Raw genomic sequence first — 27,439 nt, 5'->3', positions numbered from 1 at the left:
TATTTTGAATGTGGGTGTGCCCTGGAGCTTGCAGTCTTCCCTTTGGTGTACATTCGATTCTGGGAAAGGGAAGGCATGCTTTCCAGTCTTTACTGGGAAGCGATCCGTATCATTCCACTCATTTGCAAGTCTCCAGCTTAACAGTACTTACTAGTTGTCCTCTGAGTGTTGCTACTTAAGCTTGGACTGTACTTCTAATTGCCTGCCATGAGAACCATGACAGTCTGTGTTCTGACCTACACCCTTGAGGTCCTTTATTCTTAGCTGTTCTCTAGAAAAGAAACCCAAAAGAAACCCAAAATGGTATCGGTTCAAGTGTATGTTGCTTGTAAGTACAGCATTTTGATGTGTTACCACTCCACCGATGTTCTTACTGCTGCTGATCTACTGAGGATAATTTCATAGCCTGTACTTTATATATCGGTTTGACTTTACCTAGTAGTCAGAATAGGTTAACAGATGATGTAGATGCCATACTGACACTTCCTTGACCAGCATATTCATATATTGAAGTACTTCTCAGAAGGTAGGCTGCAAAACAATGAAGCTTCGCATTAGGGTGTCAGCATCCAAACTGGCACATCAAAATTTTCACTTTAATTATTATGTTCATGATGGAGATGGTAGAGCATGGTCATGTAGCAAAAGGTATCATAATTATTGAACAGTATATAATTTCAAAGAAGAAGTCTTTATAACTGCAGATACATGTATCTAAATTCTGCCAACACCTGCAATTAATTTCTGCAATACTATTTTTTAAGTACAGCAATCTTGGTTATGTTATGAATCAATTTGCTGCAGCTAAGGCACATAGAAGTAATAATTTTCGGTTTCAAAGCTATGTGAGAGACATTGCTTCTGCAGTTTCATTTTTTGAAGATATTAACTGAAAAGTAATCTATTTTCATATTTGCTCTGTTTTCATCTGAGCATCATGGTTTTTCTTAACTGAAAAAATATCTGTAATATGTGTTAATTTGTATGCCAGAGTATATAGTTCTGCTTGGGTTTTCTGTCATTTCAATTTCTGTTGCAGCAGTGTATTGTAGCCATGTCTCTGAAAACACATATCCATTTCATAAGTCAGTTGCGTCCATGTGATGTTTCAAAGTCTCAGATTTTCTTTACTGTATGAGCTAGCAAAAATTTTGTTCAAATCCTCATAATTCATTAACTTGGAAAATGTCTTCTCCCCTTTGGCTTTAATGCCATCCACCTTGTTCCCTCAGTGCCTTTCAAAATGTAGCTGTTCAGATCACCTTCAAAGTTACTGTTAGTGTAGCCTATCCCAGCTGCTATCCTTCCTCCAGTATCGAATGCAAGTTATGGTTTTGTTGAGGTTCTTTGAGACTTTATTCTTGATCATGATGAACTTCACACACATGAAATCCAATTGTTTTCATTATTCAGTGGGTAAACCCTACAGGTAAATTTATATTTCTGCTCCAAGAAATTTAGAGTGTAGAGCCCTATTAATCATCCAGTGTAATGTCTTTATAAAAAAAATCCACAAAAACTTGTTGCCAATATTTTTTTCATTATGTAAGTGGGAAGACATATTAGATTGCTTGTATCTTTTGAAATCTCTTCTTAAATATATTTCACCTGGATGAAAATTAAACCTTTGAGTAAATGTGCAAGCTAATTATCCTGGAGTGGTACCAAGGAGAATTGTGTTAAATGTTTGTGTGAGACAGAGCCTGCGCGGATAGTTCAGGGTGTTACTAATGGAAAATAGTCAAGATCATTGCTTCTTACACGCCTGTGGTAAATGTGACTGAAAGTAATCTCTTTCTGAGTGCTCAGTGAGGCTTTGAGGAAGAAAATATTTATCTCATTTCTAAAGCTGGGAGTCATCTCACCTAAATTCAGATTTCTCACAGTTAGAAGTCTAGGTGTAAGTTACTTGCTGTAGATTTCTGATGTGGTGAAACAGACGATTTGTATGATCTATCTTGTTTTCTCAATTGATTATGAAGGGAGCCCAGGATGTATAGATTTAGATGTCTAAACTTCCAGATACCTGAATTAGGAGCAGAGTAATCCTGTCTTTAATGAAGACATTTCAAGATCATGGGTCACCCTATGAGAACCTAAGCAGAATAGATCACATGCTGTTAATGACAATCTTAAAAGAAAATAAAAAGATAAGGCCAAAGTGAATGTGGAGACTGAACTCTGCTCTGCTTTAGTGGACGTGTCACACCAAACCTATTGGTAAAGCAGTGCTTGACTCATGCTTTTCAGACTCTGCCAGCTGTGGGTATAAGTCAGAAACCTTGCAGGCAATAATTCTGTCCTAGCCATTTCACTGAGCTTTAAGAAAGGGCAAGGGAAGCCTTAGAGATGCTTTATATTGACAAGAAGCTCTGTGCTCTGTGGTTGATGAGAAGTTCAACATAAGCCAAGCAATCTGTGCTTGCAGCCCAGAAGGCCAACCATATCCTGAGCTATACCAAATGAAGCATGACCAGCAGGTCAAGGGAGGTGATTCTCCCCCTCTCCTCCACTCTCATGAGACCCTACCTGGAGTACTGCATTCAGCTCTGGGCCCCCCAACGTAAGAAGGACATGGACCTGTTGGAACAAGTCCAGAGGAGGCCACAAAGATGATCAGGGGGCTGGAGCACCTCTCACGTGAAGACAGGCTGGGAGATTTGGGGTTGTTCAGTCTGGAGAAGAGAAGGCTCTGGGGAGACCTTATAGGAGCCTTCCAGTACCTAAAGGGGCCTGCAAGAAAGCTGGAGAGGGACTTTTTACAGGGGCCTGTAGTGACAGGACAAGGAGGAATGGCTTTTAACTGAAAGAGGGTAGATGTAGATTAGCTATAAGGAAGAAGTTCTTCACTGTGAGGGAGGTGAGACCCTGAAAGAGGTTGCCCAGAGAAGCTGTGGATGCCCCATCCCTGGAAGCATCCAAGGCCAGGCAGGATGGGGCTTTGAGCAACCTGGTCTGGTGGAAGGTGTCCCTGCCCATGGCAGGGGGGTTGGAACTAGATGATCTTTCAGCTTCCTTCCAACCCAAACCATTCTATGATTCTCTGACTCTGTATTCAATGGCTTGAGGTTCCAAGGGGCAACTGAAAGTGTTCATCTGTCAATCACTTCTTTTTGGTCAAAACCTTCCTGGAAAACACAGTTGTAGGAGGCGGGATGATGGTGTGAAGTAAGGGAGCTGTCCTCATAGAAGTCCTCAGGTTGGCAGATCTTTTGTATCACCCAGGTGGCAGAAAGCAAATTAGAATAGGCCTCATTGGTCACATCCTTGTTTGTTAAGAGTTTCCCCTGTGAATTTTGAGAGAAAAAAGGTAATCGTGTTTTTTTCAAAGAAATTCCATATGAACTCTGCAGACTATAGTAACTAGATATGTGATAATGACCTGGTGTCCATTTTCTGTGATTTAGTTATGCATTTAAACTGTTATGTTAAAGCTACTTTTTTGCCATGATTAAAGAATTTTTGTTTCACTGAGCCCAGTATTAATGCACTCCAGATTCTGTTTCTTTGGAATAGTAACAGATGTTCACAGTTTGGTGCAATTTTCAGATGAGCAATGCTGTTTGTAATAAATTTTCCTGAGACCACCCAACTCATTTCACTTGTAACTTGAACTATGTCCAAGTGTTGATCTCAGGAGATGTAAAAGAGTTGTAATAATTTTGTGCCCCACCCAGTTCAAAAGACATGACTTAGTATAGATGGAATTTAAATATCTATACATCCATTGAACATAGAAAGTCAGTTTTACCTTGCATGCTGTGAAAAATGGAGGTGGAAATGGTAACATTCTTGCTTTCATTCATCAAGTATTCATAGGATCTGAAGATGTATATTGACAAGGTATGAAAGAAATAAAATTACAAACCGAAGATGAACAGGTGAAAAAGCACAACACAGCAAGTAAAACCAAAGAAACTGAGATTTATTCTGGAAAATGCAGATTTATTAAACCCAGAAAAAAATCAGAAATGCAATATTAAATATAGCTTGGGATGAGGTGTAGGCGTGCAACACAGTGTGTCATGTCTTGTTAGAAACAGCTGCAGTAAATTTTGTGCTGCGTTAATCAAAAACGTGATTTTGATATGTCTCTATCTGGGACATTATATTCAGTGTCAAGCGTTTAACAGCAAAAATTATATTGATAGGGTTTAGGGGTGCTAGGAAGCAAGTATTGAGGAACTTTGGGTGATGGAAAGTGAACCTTTAATTCATGTCTCTGCATTTATAAGAAGTCCTAGAGACTCAATCATACCAGTTTTGTCAAGGTATGGAACAACTCCCAAACGGAAAAAAAAGTCCTGAATGACTTGAGACCATGAAAATTAAACAAACAGTTCTGAATTGACAGTAATTGGTACTGAATGAAACAGATTTTATTTCTTTCCTGACATTTATTGTACTTTACACTTAACATTTAGTGCAGTGTTATTTTGAGATTATAAACTGAGAACTCAGGAAAAAGCATTGAGAGGTTCCTATGGCAACCATAGCGTGCACGTTATCTAAATGAACATTATGATTATGGTAATGTGACATCGTGGTGTTGAGTCCTGCCATTTGGCAGGTATGTATTTTACAATATGAGTTAATTGATGAGTGTAGAGATAGTTATAATGGCATTAAAATCAGTGATACGGATTTTTTTTTGCAAGGGAGTTACTCTACTGTGTGATGCAAGTAATTTCTTTGTATTTCTTGAAAGCACCTTGGCTGGAGGGCTCTGAGCTGGATTTTTCTACATGGTTTTTAGGCACAGTGAATACTTAGCCCTGTCCTCTGACAGTGATCGTTCCCCAGTCAGAACACAAGGATTTTCATAATTGTGTGCAGTTGTGTCACAACAGCCAATGTATGAATATGCAGATTGACAGATGCTGTGATCCCGCAGCACTCAGTGGCTTTTGTGTTTGCTTAACTGCTTGCCAACAATGAAGATGCTATTTCAGCATCTTCCTTTCAGCTGGAGCCAGAAATACCAAATGCAAAGGAAACAGTGCTGCTGTGAAAACTGCTGGAAAAGATTTTTTCTTTAGTTAAAAATAAATAAATTCATTGCACCTCACCTTTTTTTTTACCCTGTCTTTTTCACTGGCAACTAAGGACAAACTGCCTCTTCAGTAATTCTTGTGTGTTGGTTGTTAATGAAATTCCAGACTTTCTCATTTGGAAATGAAAAAATATTTTGTCAGTGCCTTGGTTACACATGCCATGGTAAATACTAGAAACTGTGTGCTTTTCATAGTCTTATAATAGTCTTGACCTGAATATGTCCCTGATTTTTGAAGTGACCTGTCTTGCTGTACAACAAAAGGCTTTTCATTTTAAGCCTGAACTCAAAATCTTCTTTATCTCTACTTTTTATTTAGTTTTAAAATTATCTTTTGAGGAAATCAGTTGCTTGCTTTGCTGGTAGGGTTTTTTTCTTTTTTTCTTTCTGCTTTTCTTCACAAAAATAAGAGAAATACTGGAACTTCTTTTGGAAAACATATGGGATGTAACCTTTATTCCTGCTCTAGCTGTGTTTCCCAGGAAATGAATCAGGGCAGCATGGAAAGGATCTAAAGCTCCTTGATCCAGCGCAGAAAAAGTAAAGGCAAAGTAAAAACTGTCATTTAAAGCAATGACTGCTAAGGACCTCTTACAAAGCTGTGGTGTGAGAGTTTTTTGAGAATTGGAGTCTGAGTAAAAAGGGAGCCTTTTGGTGGGTCTGCACTATGCAAACCTGGATAAATTGTCATCTGGGGAATTCTGCAACCTTTACTTACAGTTACTCAGGAAGGCTGTGTTAATTTAGAGAGTCCATTCCCATGGGGACCACAAATAGTTCCTGGGGTTGTCAAATTTCTTGTGATCAAGCGGCTGCAAAGGTTCCTTGAGAGTCCCTGGACTTCTGCCACCTGGGCTGTGAGCGTGGGCAGATGCAGCTTCCATCTGCACGGGCGTGCAGCTGTAACCGTGCTGCATGGCAGGCATGTGCGTGCTACCTCTGCTGGTGCTGCTTTTTGAGGGGAAGAACAGCTATAAACCCCTTAGCCCAGTATATCCTCACCTAACTTACAAGTCCTGCCGTGCCATTATTTATCCATCAGAGCACTTGATTTATGAAATCAAAGCCAAGTATTCAAGCACTGCATTTTTGTCAGTTGTTTGTAATAATAAAGCTTCTTGATGTTACTAGTAAACTGCAGTGTCACATTGTGGTACTACAGCTATTATTAAAATTGAAGTAACACTGTCTTCCTGTGGGTAGGGAGGTTAGATTAGCACACTCACCAATTTGCACACATTAACTATACTTAGTTTTGGTCTTCCATTCTCTGGAAAGTTCATGTAGCCTTGCCATGACTATATTTTTTAATTTGCTACCTTCTTTAAGGCCTCTATTGTCTTCCCTTAAAAACAGGGCTTCCCTGTGTCTCCCTTATGTGATCTTGACTTTGCGTGCTGCTGACAGTGAATTTGAACTAGAGCTGGTTGAGAATTTTCCATCAGAATGAATTTCAACAAGAAATGCCTGTAAAACAAATTTATCGAATCAAGAACTTTTACTGTTTGTTTTTTTTTTAAAAACACCTTTTCTAATTGGATAATCAAATACTGTTCTGTTGCATTAGTATGACCTGATTGGCAGTATTTAATATTACAAAATTGACCTCAAGGATTTTTATCTTTGAGTTAGTTGATAAGGCAAAAAAAAAAAAAACCCTCTTGAAACTGTATAGAACACTGAAACTATTCTTGGCAACAGTTGATAATTTTGCAAAACTTTTTTCCCTGGAAAAAAATATTGAGTGAATTTCTTCAAAAATAGCCCAGTTCTCTGTGTGAGTGACAGATGTAAGCACATTTTGTCTGTGTTTCTAAAGACTGTTCCAAAAAAAGAATGTGGTTACAGGTGTTTGGTCAAGTGTTGGGATGTTCCCATCCTCCCTTTGTGAAAGGGACAAATACATTACTCAATGCTTATCATATTAAGAAATAGCAAGCAAGGGAACATTATTTATTTTAAAAAGAAAGGTGTGACTTTTTCTAGTTCAGTAAAACCTGGAGCCTGACGTTAGCTTAAGTACAAGCAGGAGATGATAGAAGCCACAGGAACAAGTGAGAGTGTGGTTTTGTCAAACACCAATACTAATGAGCATTAAAAAATATTGGTAACCAAGACTGTGAAAGATCAGAAAAAATTAACATGTTTATACTTTTATTTTATACAGTTATGTCCAATTTCAAAGTTTGGTCTTTCTTCTTTCAGAATGATCAGTCTATGCAAGATATGCAGATAATGGGAGGAGATGATCTTTCAAAGCTGACTGGGAAGGTTTGTTAATTTTAAATTTAAGAAACACTAAAAACACTTGAGAAAAGCTGTGTAATTTTGCACATGGACTGTCAGATACTAATAGTGGAATCAAAGAAATTTATTATTAAATTGCTGTAATGCCATTGCTCTCAGTTTGCAGCTGCCCAGAAAGGTTGGAATGTAGCTCCTCGGTCCCAGTGTAGGGATTTCCCAATAGTTACACATGTACCATCAGTGAGATCGTGGGCAAAATTGCTTCTTCTGAGCTTATGTCTTGGAGCCTTGTTTTTTCTGCCTTCAATGGGTGCATGCAAGTAAACTGCACATAGGGTATCCCTGTTGAATTCAGCATATGAGGAGTTTAATACAATTTTGCAGACTGCACAGAGTTTGGTTGTGGAACCTTTGACTCAGCTAATCAGGCTGGCTGTATGACTGAATTTGCTTTGCACTGTGCTTGAACGTTGTGGTAATGAGAGAGGGTTTGAGTCAGTGAAAAGGCTATTTTCATCTAGCCATGGCAGTACAAAGCAGTACTTTGAAGAAGAAGGAAGGCTGATTTCATTAGGCAAATGGTCTATGTGGAAAACAGTCAAAAATTGATTCTTTACTTACACATCAAGGCAACATAGTACGTAGCCTGTTATTTGTACTATATGTGCAGTTACTCTTCTATTAGCTAGCACTAAACAGTATCAGTTTCTTCAGAGCACTCAAATGTTGCACTAGCAAACTTCCTTGTTTTGTTGTACTATTGCACACAAGAAAAAGAAGAGAAAAACAACTTTAATTAGTTCCTTAATACTAAATAGGTTTTGATCCAACTAGAACTTATATGAAAAAAATGCTGTAATACTCAGAATATTTTAGTGATACATATGTCATCAATTTGCACTTCTAAATACTCCTGCTGGGTGTTTCCAGATTATCACTAAAGTGTTATTCATCTTCTTGGGAAATACTAATTCATTTGCTACTTTCTAATATTCACACACTGGAGCTACCTGTTTTTCTATGATTTTGCATATGTTTCTCTACCTCACGGGCAGAACTAGCAGTGCACCTCTTCATCTTACCTAACATTTCTCTTTCCCAGATAGCCCAAACACTTTCTCAGCTTCCAGGCCCAGCTCCCCTTCCTTATCTTCTAATCCCAAGTTTTCTTGATGAATGGTTTCAGTTATTAATATATTTTCCAGACATGATCTTTCTAGTATATTTGAATTCACTGAGGCAAAACACTGTTTTCCTTCGCAGTACTTTTGTGTATGTGTGTGCGTCCTGATGTGTATGAGGGAGAAGGAAAACTTCACCCCAAGTATTTCTGTTCTTTCCAAAAAAGGAGTAAATTGTTCTCTGACACTGAAATACCCAGTGACCTTTTTCTCCTTGGCACGACCCTCCCGTTGCCACGTATGGAACAGGACATATAATTTGGCTGTTGGAAGGCTAGCGGATACTTGAGGAAAAAACTGAAGAGCGATACAGTTTAAGATTGCTGGTGAGGAGACTGGGATTTTGGGTAGGCAAGAAGGGGCTGGTTTGGGACCGAAGGTAGTTGCTGGTCAGGAAGGGAGCCCAGTGCTGGAAGCTGGGTGTGCAGAGGCTGCAGCAGAGCAGGAAGGGAGGGCTGGGACTGCCCAGGGAACAGACATGCTGAAAGGGCATCTTCAGTGGTTGGTTGTATGTATGGTTTTCTGTGACAGAGATGATGTGTGAATAATTAATAGCATATTCACTATAACAGGTGAGAATGGGGTTTCCTTAAGACTTATTTTACTGATCAAAAAGATGGGATGCGAAGCTTGAGCTGAAATGTTCTTACTTACACATCTAAAGTTGGATATATGAAGGAGTGGTGTTATGTCCATGGATGCCAGCTCCTCCATCTGTTGTTGACTTAAGCAATTAGTGCAAGTATTCAGCACATTTTACTAATCAGCCATTTGTGGACTGATTCAGAGCCTCCTACGGTCAATGTAAATCTTTCCTTGAAGTGTTTTTTAGTACCTTAGTTTAGCTGCTGGCTTTTAAAACTGCTGGCTTTAGTAACCATTCTAAGTCACTGAGTGCATTAGTGGAAGACTTACTGATAGAATTCAAATTCCTGCTTTTGAGCAAGTTGGGTGCTTCTTCTGCCTGCTTGGAGTACTTATTAAGAAAATATTGTAATTGTATTGAAAAATTAATATGCCAGGTTAAGTCCCATTAACTTAATGATCATGGAAGTGTTTTCAAAAGTGCCAGCATGGGTTCGAAATGTAAGTTCCCTGAAGTTTCTGTAAAGTTTAAAAGCATCAATAATATAAACAGTTTTGAAACCCGGAGACAAAGGATTCTGAGATTTTGATCTTAAAGTGCTCTTCATTAAGTAATAATACCTGGAATGTCAGCTAGCCTATAATCTTAGTGAACAAATAAAGCATTTCCATGTATTACTTATTATTGGAAAAAAAGATTACTGAGTATGTTCATGAACATGCTGTTCTGTAACAATATTTTTTTCTGAGAAAGCTTAAAGAAAGGAAAAAAAATTAAAAGCTAATTAAAAAGAGGCTGTTAAGGCTAATAGCTCTTCAGAAGGAAGAATATCTGCTCTGTACTTCTCTACAATATGCTTTTGTTCATAAAAATATTACAATCCTGGAAAAAATTTATAATGACCCAAACCATGAAAAAGAGAAATATTCTGAGAGAGAAGTTAGCATACAGACCCAAACTGTTGCTTGAAGAAAATCATGCACAATTTGAAATTCTTCTTCTTTGAAGAAGGCCATAGAGGCAAGAATAAAGATTTCCATGACATGAACCATGAATAAACGTGCTTAAAGAATGAGTCTTGATATAGCATAAGATTCTAATGCTTTGTAACTATTCATTTCTATGCAGAAAAATATAATTTCAAAATCTCCAATGACAAAAGTGGTGAACATAAAATTTCTCCCTAGCTGATTTCATAGTTAAGTAGCTGCTTAGTTTTCAATTGCTTTAAAGCTGAAATGATCATTGGGTAAAAATTATCATTCATGTTTGTAAAGAGGAATTAATTTTGCAAATGGGGAGATAGTGAATAACTATCCAGAAAACTGGAGGCACTGTTTCAAAGCAAGATGGCTATAAAAATTCACGCAGTGAGGTGAAAGAACAAATAATATAGCCCTGTTTAGGGTTAATACTGTAATCATACTGTATAATACTGTAAAAAATTTTAACACATTTTAAAATATTCGTGGCATTTAAACAAAGTAAATTTTAAAACATCGAGAAACTTCAGTACATTCAGCTGTACCAGAGTTGTAAGTTATCGCTGCCATTTACGTCTTACACTTGTATGTGTCTATGTTTTGTCCCAGGAACTTTGCAGCTAGTTACATAGTCCAAAGTCTCTACTGAGCGGAATCATTCTGTATATCACTCTATATGTAACATGTCCTGTAACCTTTCAAAAAAGCTCCTATACCACTTTACCTTGTCTCTTTGCAAATAAGACCAGTTAGACAATATCATAAACTTAAGTTTTTATCATTTTGCAATTACTTATTACAATTGCATAATGTAATTGATGTCAAAATGAGATCCATATATTCTTGGCATTATCACTATTTCTACATAACATAGAATGTGAACAAAATAATTTTCATTTGTTGGCTTAAGAAGAACTAATTAAAGTAGTTATGTACTTAGTATGATACAATTATTGAGCAGTGAATTTCTGATATTACATCTATCTGTAATATGGGTCAATGTTTATGTTCTTTATGAAGGGCTGTTTCCCTTGTTCATATTGAGTACATCTTGTTGACAAACAATGATTTTGGCATTTTCAGAAAAGTGTAGAAGGTGATAAATAGCGATCAAGAACAAAAGAAAATGAACGTCTTGTATTCTTTCCGCACTTCATTCTGCTAGTTTGAGCACTCCCATCACTACTCTAATATTCTTCTAAAATGACTTATCAGCTCATATCAGAAAGAGATTTCATTCAGAGGAAGATATCTACCATGCAGCACTCCTCACTTCCGTCTGGCAGGATTTGTACTATAAAATCTCCAAACTTCCTTTATGTGTCTCATCTAAATCAATTTATCCACTGTCTACCATTTTCTTGCCCCACTTGTCATATGGGAAGATGTTCCAGGAACATAATGCAATCTCACTTTCTTTTCTTATGCCTCTCATTTCTTCTCTTAATTTACTAAACCATTTTCTCTGCATGCCATAGGTTCTAACAACAGTTCTGAGAGCTGTCTCTCTATCATTCTTCAAAATACATTAACATTTCAGTATTTGATAGCTGTATAACACAAGGTTTTATTCTCTAGATTTAAAATACATACTATAGTCTCCACAATTTCAAGTTTGTGTCTGAGAATTCTCTTGGTTCAATACTTATTTTTTCTTTATCTTTCAGTATGCACTGCCTTGACTAATGTGTTTTCTCTCCCTGTATGCATTCCTTTCTGGAATAATGCCCATAAATTTGCAGAAAAAATAATTTTTTTTCTTTAGACTATCATGTACATGAGAGACTATTTATATGACAGTAAAGGTATACAAAAGCCACTATACACTTTTTCAATAGTCATGTCCCCCACTCATCTCTACATCTTACTGCCTTCCTATCAGATGTGCAGCCTTGCTTTTTTCGTCTTTTCAAATGTTGATTTTATGTGTCTTGACACATTCCACATGTTCAGTATCTTAACTGCCATCTTTAGTCACTTTTGGTTTTCCTTTTTTTCTCATTTAGATTTTATACCGTCTACTCTTCTGACAGTTGCCATCCTTAACTGCTTTTTCCACAGAAAAAAGCAGTTATGTTTTTTTTTTTCTTCCCCAAAGTCAATCACCTTTCTTTGCTTCTTAGGTAATCTGTTCTATTGTTCACCATTATTTTCTTTTGTTGTTGTTGTTCTGAGGAAGCAAAGTACAAAAAAAAACTTCCTAGCCTTCCTATCCCATTTTTCACATGGGCTTTGCTCACCCACTGTCTACTTGCTTCTATATCATACGTGTCCATAACTTTTGGTTTCACCTGTGTCCAGAAAATCCTCTTCCAATTCCAGATGATCAGAATATTACACTTTTTTCTTCAGGTAAGAGATTGGAGACAGTGATCCATTCCTGCATTACCTTTAGATTGAGTATGGTAATTTTCTCTACTTCTTATGCACAACAGAAGCATGCTGTAAAGATGGCTGCAAGCAGAACATGTGCATGTACAGCATTCAGCACAATGCTCTCTAAGAACAAAACGTCAGTGAGAGCATATCATCATGCCCTCCGTCATGTCCTCCGCTCTGTTAACTCTTGGAGATACTGAACTAGTTTTACAGAGTTTTAAGTAGCTGGTGTCTGTATAATACAGACTGTTAATGCACTGCCCAGGTTGCTCCCATCAACAGCTGACACTGACCAAACTGAGTGTCTAAAAAACCAATGTTTTTGAGATGTCTGTCCTTTCAGGAATGCCATAAGATACGGATCAGCCCAGCACAAAAGGTTAAAATCGGACATTCGTGACCTTTTAAAGAACCCTGTAGAAACCTCCCATTTAGATGTCTAATTTCACAAGTCTTTCATATTATTTTCTAACATCTTGATGAAGTCTTAATATATGTGGATTTCATTCCTGTGCATACCATAAAATGATTTCACTTCTAACAGCAGTCCTTGTCGCTTCCTTTGGACCTTTTCACTGAAACTCGGTGCGTTATTGTTTAACCTTTGTTTGCTGATGATTCTTCAAGCCTTATGGCACTGCTTCTTCAAGCCTAACAAGTTGTCATAAAATGTCTTGTTTAAACAGTAGAACCTGAGTTTCCCCAAATACAATGCTAAGAAAGCAAGTACTGCATGTGTGGTGAGTAAGCTGATAACCCGTTAACAATTCAGTTTGAAGAATCACATTATCGATTTATGTATTTCTGATGCTATGGAGTACAAATGAAAATGAAGGTGTCTTTAGAAATAATCTAACTGAAAATGCAGACTTCTGAATGGAAATTGAACTAAAGGGAATGAAAATACTCTATTTTGTAGCCTTCTACCTCCACCCACCCCCCCAAAAAAAAAAAAGAAAAAAAGAGAAAGAAAAAGAAATAGAGATAGGTAAAAAGGGGATGTGTCTTTTTTTTTTTTTTTGTACTTTTGTATTTTTTGTGATTACGCCTTCATCTGTAGAACCAGATGTATAAAAGAACTCACCTTTTCCAGCAACTTTGTATTCATGCATACTTTATAAACTGGTGTAGTAATATGTTATATGTATCGCCAAGTAATTTAAGAATAATTCTGTCCAAGAAGGAGAGAAGAAGGAACACAGGACACTGATGGGGACTCAAAAATGAAAGTATTTCCATCGTTCCCAATTTCCATGTATTTTCTCCACTTGTAAGACCACCATTACCACTATAATAAATAGGATGAAGGCTTGTCTAGGCTTGTGTCAGGTCTTCAGCACCAGACAACTGGTATTTTGTTAGGGAAAGGATATATGAAACACAGAAAGAACAGAGACTTCCAAAATCCAGTTTATATCTGAACTATCTTTTTGAATACATCTAGTACTAGAAATGTTATCCATGTCTGTATCATCTCTTTGTAACTCCAATCACACCTGTAGTCCAACAAGATCCTATAGCCAGGAGTTTCTAATTTAAGTAGCATGTGCAGAAGTTCTGTCTTTCAAACTTGCTACCTGCTTACCTGTAATGAGCTGTACAAGACAGGTAAATCTGCCTTTTTTAATTCCTTCCTTAAAAAATTCTGCAAATCTTGCCACGTTAATTTTTTTTTCTTACTACATTTATTTGTTGTGATCACAAACATTTTTTTTCAGAGGTTCCTATATTTTAAGGTCCAAAAGCACCATTATTTTCTTGTCTGAACTTCTGGGTAATTAGATTGAAGGGTCCCAAATGATAATTTCTTCACTGTGTGTACAGCAGAAGAGGTAGCTTTTGAGCTACCAACTATTTTGATTTAGAAAAGCTTCCATACTTCAGACACATTTTACTAACACTCAACTGTCATCACTACTAAAATGGTGAACCTAATTTTCCCTTCTGAATTTGGATAGCTTTTTCCTTTCACTGTTGCCTTTTTTAATACCTTTGTCTGCGAGATTGAGCAGCTTGCCGTTATCAAATTTATATTGCCATATGGTTGCATATTTGCCTATCATCCAGTCATTACTTAAGCTTTTTTTACATAAACTAATACTAATTGGGAGCTGCTGTAAAGTACTAGCATACCATAGGATGTAAATGAGACAAGGTTTGAAGGTAGAATTAATAACAGGAAATTAATACTAGGCAGATGATATAGTTGGAAGAAACAAAATTTCAAGCATGTAGATCCTTCTGTAGGTCTGAACAGAATCAGCAAGCTTCAAGCTAAGTACAGCTTTGTAGAAATTCCTAGTTTTAACCTAATGTGGTAATCAGTTTTGGAGAAAACAGTGAGTGCCCTACATGATTGCCTGCCCTATGACCAAAGGGGCAAATAAAAGTGTTAAGAATTCCTCTGAGCTGAAATAAGAGAGCAAATTATCAGCTGTGGAACACTGATTAATAAGTTGGAGGTCAGCTGCAGTGGAAGATTGTAATGTGCTGTAAAGCCAGTATTTTATTGAGTCCATGATTTCTAGTGCATACAGCGGTTCTGAATTTTTGTTCCCAGGCTCAACTGTTGAAGGTATTTTGTGGTCTCTTTGAGGTTGTGGGCTGAAAGGTCAGAGTTCTTTTGTGAAAAATGTTCTCCCACTGGGAACTGGCCTGTTAATTAAATAAAAGCTATTACTTCCTGCCACAAACGTTACTACACTGTAAGGTGTTTTTTCCAGGTCTCAAATCATTATTCTTTTCCCAGTATTGAGTTCTTTCAGGGTATTTTTAAACAGCTTTTTTAAAAAATGTATGTTATGGCTTTTATGATGAAACATTTAAGGAGAAGATACCTTCTTTGTTTACCTACTCAATTTTCTTGCTATATGTGCAAGGGCTGTGTTTGTCCTCTTAGCTGTAGTATTGCATTAAGTATGGTTGTTTATTTAATTACTTAAGAAGAGTTTCTGCTTTCCAGGAAATAATCTCCCTGTCTAAATTTGCAAATTAGCATTTTACCTTGTTAAAATGTTATGGTTTATGTTAAATCAAAGGTAGCCTTTCCCTCAAATTCTTATTCAGTGCTAATTTCGAAGCACTTCTGTTTTGTAGCAATTTTTCTTTGAAATCAGTCTTCTGAATGGAACGTAAAATCAAAATCTAGAGAAATTGTTATTCTTTTCCAGGGAGGTGAAAAATATTTTCCATAACACTTACTACTGTCAGGCAGGAGGCATGCGTGATCTGATTACTTTGCTTGGTTTTCTTAGCTGACGTTGTTCCATTTATTACTGACCCGTGGGAAGGTAAACAATAGAAATGTATTGACTCAGTGCCAGAGTATTTTTCAGCTTATTACGAGTCAAGATTTTTCTTACATGTATTATAACAACAACCTACTTTCTTGCTGTGTGTAAGCTCATGTGGCTTTGAAAATCAGTAAACTACAGATGTTCAATTTTTTGTAGGTTTTCAGTCCATTATTAAAAAATTTACACAGATACATGGAAATTTATTATATAAGTGAAAATGTGTCTCTCTAACGTGGGAGACAAAGTCCCATGGAATGCAGGGGTTAGAAATTATTTCTTCTTCATTTTACACAGTACTAATATTGTCAAAAACCTGCTTTTTCAAGATGTCCCAAGACATGCGGCTATGAACCATTTCTACTACTGTCTAAAAAAGAATATGAGAGCACAGATTTTATTTTTGTGTAGATTCAGTTCACACCACTAATACTATTTCTGCTCAGTGCAAATGTCCATGTGCAGTCACAAAGTCTATCCATCTAATCAAGGATAACCTAATCTATTTCAACCAGTTTTAGTTACACATCACTACTGACTAGACTTGGATACTGTATATCAAAGCACTTCTTGGCTGCTCATGGATGCTATGCCATCTCTTTTCTGGAACCCTTCTATCAGTAGCCTGCTTCAACAGGAGAAAGTAGGGGATAGACAATAATACAGTCAGTTTCCCAGCACATCATCTCATTTTGTAGGTGACAGTTTCTGGTACCAGAGGATGGCAAACCATTTTAAATACCTTCAGCCATAAGCAAAAGTTAAACATGACGACTTCAGCCTAATCAAAGCAGGGATTAATGTATCTCTCAACGATCAGGATGCCCGTTTATTTATATATACCAAATGTTTTCATATCTATATATTTTATAGTGGCTTTTCCACTACAAAGTCCTTACATACAGAAAATCTTCATCGATGTTTTGGAAATAATGAGCCTGTGCATAATACAAAACAGAATCTGTTTCCTGACCTAGACAACTGCCTGATTAAAGGGACTTTCAAAGGACCAAACTTCCCAGTGTATATATTTGCAACTGTTGGACTCCTTGACTCTGAGGAGAAGAGGCAAATATAAAAGAGTGTTGGTCAGACAATTTCAGGGCCTACTGATATTCTTCCTTCTCAAGTTAGTCAATAAACATGAGATCTTAAACTTCAGCTGAAGTCACGCGCAGGTGACTATCACTCTTGTGGCCAGACAAACCCTTCAGGCATGTCTGGATCCATGTTAAATCTTCTTTCCTTCATATGAGTCATTTGTGATAAGGAAATGTAGACAAGATTAAGTTTCTATTAGACAGATGTATGACTGGCTGGAAAGCTGTTCTCAAAAAACAGTTAATTATGCTTCACTGTCAGACTGGATACATTAAAGCATGTTCTCCAGGGACTATATAATATTTAATTCATGACTGAAAAGATAGAATTAGCATTTAATGCTAGTGAGACTACCTGGAGAAATACTACAAGATAGTACTGTGACCTTAAAAAATTATTTTAAGAATTTAGTTCACAGAATGACATGTAATGACAATAAAAATGAATACTAACTTCTGTGTTTATATAGAAGTAATCTTTTGCATAAACGCAAGTGAGTTCTGAACTAGAGATGATAGGTGGATCACAAGTTGCACATGAGACAACAGCGTACCTTTATAAAAGGCGTAACTGTTGTACTGGAATATATAGGAAGGACGATTATTTGTAAAGCATACAAAGTGGTTCTTTTGTTCTTCTTGCCACTGGAAAAGGCTTCTCTCTGGTTTGAGGCACTACAGCTAGAGAAGGATTCTGACCAACTGGACAGGTTCCAGAGGAGAGCAAAAGGATGATCAGAAATTGAGAAAATATAACTTATGAGAAAATGTTGAATAAATAGGGGCTGTTTAATCTGAAGAAAAGGAAACTGAGGAAATACAGCTATCTTCAAATATAAAGAAGTTAAAAAGAGAAGAAAATAAAGCTTTTTCCGTGTCCACTGCAAAACAAGTTCAGATCAAATAGCAACAGAAGTTTTCTGATTGTATTTTTGCTCTTAGATAATGAGGCACTGAGACATTGCCCAGGGAAGTTCTGAAGTACTCATCAGGTTCAAGAACAGGTAAATCAGGTATCACAAGGGATAGTTTTAGGTTGATTCTTCAGGCCAACAGAACAGTCTTGATGACATTTCATGGTCTCCTCAGCCCTATTTTCTATAAATGTCTTATGATTTTTTTCTCACAGCTAGTAAGGTCTGCTCTTCCCTGTTGGTTTAATCCTGATTCCCTGGCCAGGGAGGCTGCTGCCTCTCATTCTGTCTAATTTTATGATTTCCACTTGTGAATAAGCAAGAGAATCCCTATTGCTGCTCTTTACAGGATAGCTGAAGCAGCTGTGGTAGCAAGGAAACATATTCATCTACCAACAAAACATCTCAGGACTACGCTTTTCTCTCAATCAGTCACAGCCCTTTGTGCACTAATAGGCCTTAGTGGCCATGACCTGTGTCACCTGGGGCCTCTACTCAGACCTGTGGGCACAGGAACCTCAGTTCAGCTCAGCCCTGGGCTTTTAGTCCACGCTTGAGCTATGCTGTATGGGTACTGAACTTCAGCTCAGATACAGCCATGCCTGTATGTTACTATAGAAGTTAATCTATACCCTAACTCACAGACTGACTTCCCAGTTAACCTTGGACCTGTCTCATTGCTGTGGACCTGCCTGAAGACCAGGAGGCTGTATCTGATCATGATTACTCTCACTGGACCTGATCCCAACCTGTGGATTGACATGTCAGCTTGACCTCAGATCTGCGTGGTCACCATGAACTCACCTGATGCTTTGCACCCTTGGTTGGACAAGACTTGGGTCTGCCCGCTCGCCTCGCTGGGGCACTGCGGGGCTGGGCCCTGGCTGGCAAGGCCCCTGCTCTGCCAGCTGTGTCACTGCACTCCACACATGGCTACCTTCCACTCGGGGAGCCACCAGCCTTTGCTGCACCCTGACACAGTCTGCTAATGCAGGACTTTGCAGCCCTCTGCCATGTCAGTTTGGGTATGTCCCATCTTATGCCATAGCTGCTGGGTAGGTCTTGTCACTAGAAGATCTTTGCTTTTCCTTTGGGAAGAAAGTCTGTGTCAACGGTATGAAGAGCAGCAGGAGATGCAGAAAGCTGGCAGAATGGGCCAGGATGTCAGGCTGATGTCAGGTCAGCCTCTCTTGCCAGGTGCCACTCGCAGTCATCCTGTACTGATTGCACATATGAAAAGAGTTCGTCTCCGTCTTCAGTTCTGCTGAGGTTCTTTCCTTGTCAACTCTTCTGCTCTCTCCCTATATCATATATACATATATGTGTGTATGTATATGTACACATATAAATATTTACGTGTACCACCAGCTGTGCAAGTTCCCTGAGGGATAGTTAAACCATTACTCCTGCACATAATCTTCAGATGCCCACTGACTGAATCAAGTGATTTGCTTATGCCTCAGACCCAGGTGTCCTGGGCTAGACTTTGGAAGTGTTTTTCCTAGTTATGACTTCATCCAGGAAGCCAGATGAGAGCCAAACCCTTTTTGGATTCAAATGGCTTCCTTCAAGAAAATGTGTCCCTGCACACCTGTCATAAGCTTCTCCTGAATGTGGTTTTAACTTCTTCATCTTATCTAGAGGACTGACATACTTCCATTCTTTCTCAAAGGAAGAAAATTCTAGAGACAGGACATCTGTGGACTTCTGTTGTTAAGAGGCCTTTGACTTTTTACCTCCACAGGACTAGGTCTTTCAGATCCAGAGTTGTTTGTGTCAGCAGCTGAGAGGTTGAAAGTCAGGAGTGCCAAGCAGGATAACCACCAGTGAAACCTGTTATGAAAACACCAAAAAGGAGCCACCCTCCAAGATTAACACACATTCCACTGGAGCTCAGTCTAAATTAGTGGCTTTCTTGAGCGATATCTCCATTGCTGACATCTGCTGAGCTACCACCGGGAGTTCCCTCCACACCTTTACCAAGTGTTTTGCCATTTCAGAAGCATCCAGGTATAATACAGTGTGTGGTAACATGTTTCTGCAGCAGTTGGTGCGTGAAGCATGCTGTGTCTTCCTACCAATCACTGTAATTGTTAGGAGGAACTGCAGTATGAATATAAATACGGATAATCTATATTAATAATTTCTGTTTTGAAGATTTTTTTTAAATGTACATATAATTTAATGAAACTGTCAAAGGTGTGTTGTTCATGAACATACTCCCTTCACACACTCCTCTGTGGTGTTTGAGTCGTTCTCAGAACTCTGTCTTGGGATTCTGTGATGGAAAAGGAAATCAGACAGTCCCCACATTATGTGTGTAGAAAGCGAAGAAGCCTGATAGAAAGGAAGTGGAATGTAAGCTAGTCTGGTGAATACTGCATGGATATAAAACTGTCTTAAGGTTTTGTGGCATGTACAATGTGCACATGCGTGTAAGACCTATACATAGATAGATACAGGTATTTGTGAAATGGCTTTCCTTGTGCAATTGCAGGTTTCACCTCAGAAAGTAGATCTTAATCCAAGGTTGTAAGAGTCCATCCCTTTGAACATGCATATGATAATGCCCACTAATAAATACATTTTTATTTCTTCCAATAGGGAGATTACTTCTTATTACTGCTTTTAATAGAAGAGCAGAAGTCACCTTAGATATTATGATTCCTGGAACAGCGATGAACCATTTCAGCAAAAAGATCAGCCTGTAAGGCTTGACATCAGCCTGTAAGGCTGGACCGCTCCCCTTCTCTTCAAGTAATACTACTGATCTCAGCAGCAGGATTTGAAGAGAAAGAGGGTGCTTCACAGTATGAGAATGAGTGATACAACTCGGCCTGTAACCCTTCACTGTGAGATTTCTGGGGGGTGGAAGTGCGTTTATTTCAGAGTAAGAATATTACTGCTGTAGTCTCATATTAACATTGGAAATAGTATTGTAGTGAACTGTAGGGTACACTAGTACACAGCTAGACGCACTGGAATGAAGCGAAGCTCATCCCATTTGGATTTCTTCCATCTAATTTTATTTTCTGAAGCTACATCCATTCTTGCGCAAAGAAGATAATCTAGACAGAGCTGAATGAAGTCGTAGCCCCTGCCTGCAGGGCTTGCTCTTATGGCTGGCTCTTTTTCAGGGCACAGAAATGAAACAGGAAACCCCTTGTGTCCTACCGTGTTGTACATATGTGCAGGGACCTATCTGTCTTCATTTTGCCTTTTCAAACATTTGTTTCTTTAAGTCTGTGAATATTGTGTAATTGTATTCCTTTTTTTTGTTTGTTTCTTTCAGAACGTTCTAATCGTGGAGGTAAGCTGGGTGCTTATATCATATTGTACTTGGCTAAAGTCACATAGTCAAGTCAGTGTGTTTGATTTCTAAAACCTGTCTGTGTTTACACTTCTTTAGCTGGGAAGCGGTGAAGAGGGAGAGGGGTCGATTTGCTTAATGACTTCTCAGTGTTTTTGCAATTGTATGACAGACCAAACTAGATTGCTGCTGCTCTAATTGGTACTCTCCTGTGATACCCAGGAGTCTTTGTTTCTGTGTAATTTGATTTGGCTTTTTTCTATGGTTTCATCAACGCCTGTTCTGCAAGTTGTTCTTTTCCTTGGAGGACAATGGATCAACTGCAGTGATGTCCTGCACTTCTCAGTTGCGTGACTTTGAAATAGTAGCGTAGCCCTGCACATGCTTTACAACTTCAGGGTTGTTCACACACTGGTTGAGAATGTCAGTCATTCTGTCAAGTCCCATGGCTCCTGCTCCTCAGCACTGCATCCTGCAGTGTCCCCTGGGGAGGGCCCATCACAGATATGTTACTGATGTAAATCAGCAGTAGAGGAAAAGAATGTGTTTCCTCACTGGTGCTGCAAATTCTCTCTTAATTAATGTATGTGATCCTCTTAAAATGTTGGAAAAGCAATTGGGAAGGTTAGAGAGCACCTCAGGATCTGACTGGCATTTCAGGCCCGGACTGCTGGTGTGGGAAATAAGCTGGACAGTGTAATGAAGGAAATGCATAAATGTTGGAATGTCTTTTCTTAGCAAAGGAGGGGAAAAAAGTCATCAGCCTCAGAGATGGCTGGTTACCTGAATAGCTGCTAGGAGCTCCGTATTTGCTAATGCTAACTGCTGTAACAGAAATGAAAAATGTCCGCAGCAAATTTTGTTAATGCTTTTAGATAGCTGAGGGGCAGAGACAAGGTGTTGCTAATACAAAATCCACACTCACAGAGTTCGGCATCAACAGCTGCTCTCCATCTCATGGTCAGTTTTGTAGCCAGGTATCTACTGATATTCAGATCAGGTTGGGTACAGCAGCCCTAGAGAATTCTCATTTGTACTGGACTAATAAAACACAAGTAGGGCAGATTTGGCCCCCACATGGAGAGATGTTGACATAATGTAGTCTTGAGCAGAATACGAAAAGTCTGATCCCTGCATCCTTGCAGTGCCCAGTAAGGCATCTCCGGTCCCGTGTTACATCCCAAGTACTGAAAACACAAATATTTTCAAGAGGAAGTGGACAGTCCTTTAACTGGTGATTTTATGAGTAGAAATTATGACCTTTTTTTGATGTGGCTCACAATACGCTGGGAAAAATACAGATTTTCCACAGAATAAGAAGGTGGAACTGCTCAGTCATTGTCCACATTTCCTGTTTTCAGCTTTCCTTTGTTTCTTACCTATTCTGTTTTTCATGTTTTGTGAGGATATTGTTGGAACTGGAAGGACTATGAAGGTTCTGCTTAATAATATAGAAAAATACAAGCCAAAAATGATTAAAGTGGCAAGGTGAGTAAAACCGTCGCAAAACTTAGTAATGAATTAGTTTAGCCCAACATACTTTCTAGTGGAGGTTCCCATTCCAAGATCCTGCTTTAATTTGATGCTGCAGTATCGCATGGGGAGCTCTGCGGAGGAGCTGCCTGAGTCACTAACAGGGGGGCGGAGGAAAGGGTAGGAAATGTTTTTGTATTGTTCTGCAGTGGCAATGACCCTTCAGCCATTTCAAGCCTGGCACTGATGGACTTTGAAGGGGAACACACCCATCTTTTCCCTGCCATCAGGACAGTGTCAGGAGGAGAGGCAGAATGAGAATGGTGATTCACATAGCTCGGAAGTTTTTTTTGATAAAGGGAATAGTTTTAATGCCTGTTACTCAGATAAATATCTAGGGTTACATGAGTTTTATTTTGTTTTTAATTACAGTTTGTTGGTGAAAAGAACGTCTCAGCCTGATGGGTACAGACCAGATTGTAAGTGTTGTTGTGAAGATCAGTACATGACAGTACAAAAGTTTACCACTACTCTACCATTTGCATATCATTCTATGGACTGCTAGAAGCATTGTAAAATACCAGTTGTCAATGGGACTATGGGATGCAATGGGAGGATTTGTGTAATTGTGGTTTAGTTTAGAAAGCCTAGCCTCCTTATAGTCTGATGTTTTCTGCAGAGTACTAACTTTATAGGGAAGTTATGAAAGGGTTTAATTTTATCCATGAAAGGTGTTTTTATCTTCTGTCTCTGGCAAACTATATAGCGGAGAAAGTCCATTTCTTCCTTTTCCTTCCTCAGTGCATCTCTTTGGAGGAGCTGCAGGATTCCATCTGAACATGAAAGGTGTTTTATTGTGACCCAGTTATTCACAAGGTTTACACTTTTATAATAAAATAACACTTTTTGTTATTTTTTGAGAAGTGTTATTGTTTAAAGGGTAAACAATGATATTACAATGAAATCCCACCCCCAAAAAGCAAAAGTTAAATTGGGCTTTTTAAACTTCCTCCTGCTGCTCTTTGTTTGTGTCACACCAGCATCTCTTCTCTCTGAGTTACTGGTATATCTACTTACTGTGCTGTGATGAAGCCATAAATGGAGCTATACCGAGCTGTTGCCATTTTAGACTTATTAGAATAAATGATGTAATAACAGGTATATGTGGCTAAATACTGAAAAGCATCGGAACTGTCTAGAAGAGATTGACTTATGTTGACTACTGAAGAAGGCTCTGGTCAGCTGAGCTGGGGAGGAGGGTAGGACAGTAGGTAGGTGAGTACGGGGAGGCAGCATGAAGGGTCTTGATTTGGGATGTGGGAGAGACGGAAACTTTATGAAGCAAAATTTGCTCAGTGTTGGGCATGGCCCTGTGGTTTAAGCCAAATCTGAACTGTGATTGAAACACTTTGTTGTACAACTTCTTATATAGTGGTATTTTTAACATATAGAAGTTAATCCAATAGATAAAAATGTATGACTGGATTCAGTAATGTTAAACATATAAAAAAATACAGTAAAATTACTTTGTGAAAGGTAGCTTAATATTTTTATGCAGTACCTTGTAAAATGAAAGGTTTTGTCCTTGTTTATTCATAGTGTGATGGATTTTATAAAACATCAGAGATCTCTCTTGTAAATCACTGGCAGTGATATCCTCACCCAAATTTATGATTCCAAAGTGTCTGTTACCCACAATTTTTAACAATTGAGTAAATACATTACTTGTATATGTGTAAAATTTTGTATGCTGACCTATTTTTGTGTCCCTAAGGTTGTGTTTTTCTCTAGTTACTTAGTGAAAAATTTGGAAAGGGTCTAACTTGATTTACGTAGTGCTGATACTGTGCAGACCTTCACACTCAAAAAGATACATACCTATACTTAACTTCCAGTGTGTGAGTTGTATGATTCAGCTACACTGCATGCATTTGCTTTGTTAAGCTTGTGCATGAGTCTTCACAAGGTTGGGGCTTTGCTTTAATTTAAGAAACATTTGACATGTTTTGGTAGCATAATATGCAAAATAGCTTTTGCTGTTCGCAGAAGAAAATATATAAATCCCTCAAAGTTACTTCTGAATTATAATATTACTTTTTTTTTTTTGTCGTTAGCGTGATACTGGACAGTTGTCATCATACACATGTACCAATAGAGCTTCCAAACATAGGCAGAATTTTTCAGCTCTGATTTTGGCTTCCTTCTGCAGTGTGCCTGTTGTGCCAGTGATAACTGTCCAGAACTCTCCTACTCTCCACTGACTGTTCACATCCCTGTCACAAATGGTCTATGAGCAGGAACTGCTTATAGGGCTACCGCTGACCTTGACTTCTGAGTCAAAAGTAACATAACCAAAACTGACTGCATATATCTGTACTCTGTTTGTCAGAGAACAAACACATGAATTTAAGGGCTATATAACTGCCACTGATCTTGTGTTGATAGTGTTTCTTGTTTGTCTCAATACAGACTATGGATTTGAAATTCCAGATTTATTTGTGGTGGGTTATGCCTTAGACTACAACGAGCACTTCAGAGATCTAAATGTAAGTTTCCTAAAAAAAAAAAAAAAAAGTTAAAAAATTGCTGTTGTACTTTTCCAGGGTGTCTTAAATACCCCATAATTTGCCTCCTCCCTGGGGCCTTAATGTCATTGCTGGGACCCTTTCAGTGAGTGTAGTCCCTGAAAAACCTCAAATAATCCAAAGGAGTCACTACTCAGTGCTGTGAACAGTTCTTCATCTCTTCCCCTGTCGTACCTCTGCTACACTTCCATCTTCTGTGAGCCTAGGACTTCACAGGTCCACCATTCCCGGTATGTGCAGACACAGCAGTAAAAAACGAAACACAGCTACAGTTCAGACAGGTTTGGACTTTTACTGCTATGTTGCCTGCCCCTTTTCACAGAAGGATAATGATTGATAAAAGCCCTGAGTCTTGCCTTTGCTTCCTGTGGTACTCCCAGGGGCAGACCTGAAAGCTGAGAATTGCAAGCGGGAGAACTTACTGTAGCTAGAAAGTGAAATCGGAATTCAATTCCAGGTCTTTGGAAAGGAAGGGGTAATTACAAGGTCACTAGATTGGTCAAGCAAAATTATTTCTGAACAATTCATTAATAATGTAATCAAATATGCTGTTGCAATCAGTGTTCAATTTTTTTTCAGCACATATGTGTTATCAATGATCATGGCAAAGCAAAATACAGAGTCTGAAGCAGTAACATCCTCACCTGAAGATCTGAAAGCTCAGTGAAGCAGAAGGTTGACTACACTCCCTTAAGCATCTCCCAGAAGAACAGTTGACTGACCTGTGTTTCTTTCAACTCAATATAAGGCGTTTACTCTAGAGATACTGATTAATATTTACAGAACTGAGAACTCTTACCTAAAATGTGAAGTAGGGGGCTTTTAAAGTTATTACCTTTTTAAAGTATTAAATTTACCACATGATACCTTTTGACTAATAATTTGTTTGCCTCAAGTCTCATTGTGCATGTATCTTTTCTTCACTCAGTCCATCTTCCTACCCACTACAATTCATGTACTTCACTGTGTTACATAAGATCATTCAAAAGTGCCGTTTTGTGCGTGAAGATTATTTTACAGAATTTTAATGACTTAAGTATCCCTGTAGTCCTGCTCAGATACACTGCTGCAAAATTGAAAGTATTATTTTGATACAATTCCACAATTAAAAAATTTCAGCTGAAATTGTATGTTGTATGATAGTACATTTCTAGCAGTTCATTACTGCCTCTTCCAAACAGAAGTTTTAACTCTCAGAATGTGCCAAGTTAGAATGCTGGTGCGAAATGAGCCTTTGCAAGACACCGTGCATCTTGAAATTGGAAGATGTCATTCATGGTTTTGGTATGTCATGTAGCCATAGAACTAACCTGTTCAATGTGCTGAATTGTAGTCATGACAGAACAATGCCAGGCAGGTTTCAATTTCTGCGTGGTATCCTATGGGACACAAACAAATAAAAAAATAACATGGTGCTCTCCTGTGCATATATTCTTAATTAAACCTCATTAAGCACAAAAGTTTAATGCTAGTCAGACAATTATTCAGGTATGATTTGGTTTTTGTAGCATGTCTAATTTGAGACTCTGTAACCTTGCATTGTCTTCTAAGAATACAGAGCTGGCCATGTTGGAGAAGACTTGTATAAAAAAAGAAAAAAAAATAGAGGGAAACAGAAAACCATAGGAATGGTTTTGACATAGGAATACCGTAGACTCTAGATTCCTTCCTTCCCTTATACATCATGTTTGAAGCAGTTTGATAATTTACATGCTGTAATAAGTGAGAAAAATTTAATTCTGTACTGTACGTAGCTGTTCTCAACAACTTCCTGAGAGAAGCCAATGCAAAGAAGGTGTCTGTGTATCAGTAGCTTTGCTCTGAACTGTAAGTGGCAGATTGTTTTTAGCTTCAGGTTCCTTTAATAAAGAAACATTAAAAACACCTGTTACATTGCACAGTTGTTTATTTTTCTGCTTCAGCATGTTTCACACATGTTTAAAAGCTTTTCAAAAATATGCATTTAACTGGTAACCTAAACACACCTTGTGTTGTGTATTCTGTGGCTCATAAGCTATTGTTATTTGGATAAAATCCATGATGTTAATGGAATAAAGATCAAAGAATTATTGTGATTGCAAGAGAAATGCTTTAGCTTTCTCTTCTTTACTGTTTTAACCTATATTTTTAAAGAGTTCTGTGGAAAAGCTTTCCCTCTTAGGATAACTTTCTTCTGTTTCAGAAAAGAAGACACACCCATACAGCCCCTGGAAGAAGCTAGTGAAAAGAGTTTGATCTCTTTTCCTTTTATGAGAGTGCTGAAGTTTTTCTTAATGCTCCTGATTTCTAAGGATTTAGTAGTATTGGCACATTGCGTAGGCAGACGTGCTTAGGC

At 38.2% G+C, this 27,439-nt stretch overlaps 1 protein-coding gene across 2 annotated transcripts in view; it reads left to right on the top strand.

Moving 5' to 3' along the window:
• PRTFDC1 (phosphoribosyl transferase domain containing 1) overlaps window positions 1–26,988 on the top strand; it is a 49,148-nt gene extending 22,160 nt beyond the window's left edge. Inside the window, exons 4-9 of one of the 2 annotated variants that reach the window (XM_056334440.1) lie at window positions 7,259–7,324; window positions 21,029–21,046; window positions 22,452–22,534; window positions 22,952–22,998; window positions 24,989–25,065; window positions 25,684–26,988. In XM_056334440.1, coding sequence (XP_056190415.1) covers window positions 7,259–7,324; window positions 21,029–21,046; window positions 22,452–22,534; window positions 22,952–22,998; window positions 24,989–25,065; window positions 25,684–25,731 — 339 coding nt within the window. In that variant the 3' untranslated portion in view covers window positions 25,732–26,988. The remainder of the gene's footprint in view (window positions 1–7,258; window positions 7,325–21,028; window positions 21,047–22,451; window positions 22,535–22,951; window positions 22,999–24,988; window positions 25,066–25,683) is intronic. The other variant, XM_056334441.1, reaches the window with a different exon arrangement.
• The last annotated feature ends 451 nt before the right edge of the window (window positions 26,989–27,439 follow it).

The sequence above is a fragment of the Falco biarmicus genome, chromosome 4 (assembly GCF_023638135.1).
Source record: "Falco biarmicus isolate bFalBia1 chromosome 4, bFalBia1.pri, whole genome shotgun sequence".
Classification (NCBI taxonomy): Eukaryota; Metazoa; Chordata; class Aves; order Falconiformes; family Falconidae; genus Falco; species Falco biarmicus.
The sequence above is the reverse complement of the archived record's forward strand: the minus strand, read 5'-3'. Positions and strand labels throughout refer to the sequence as shown.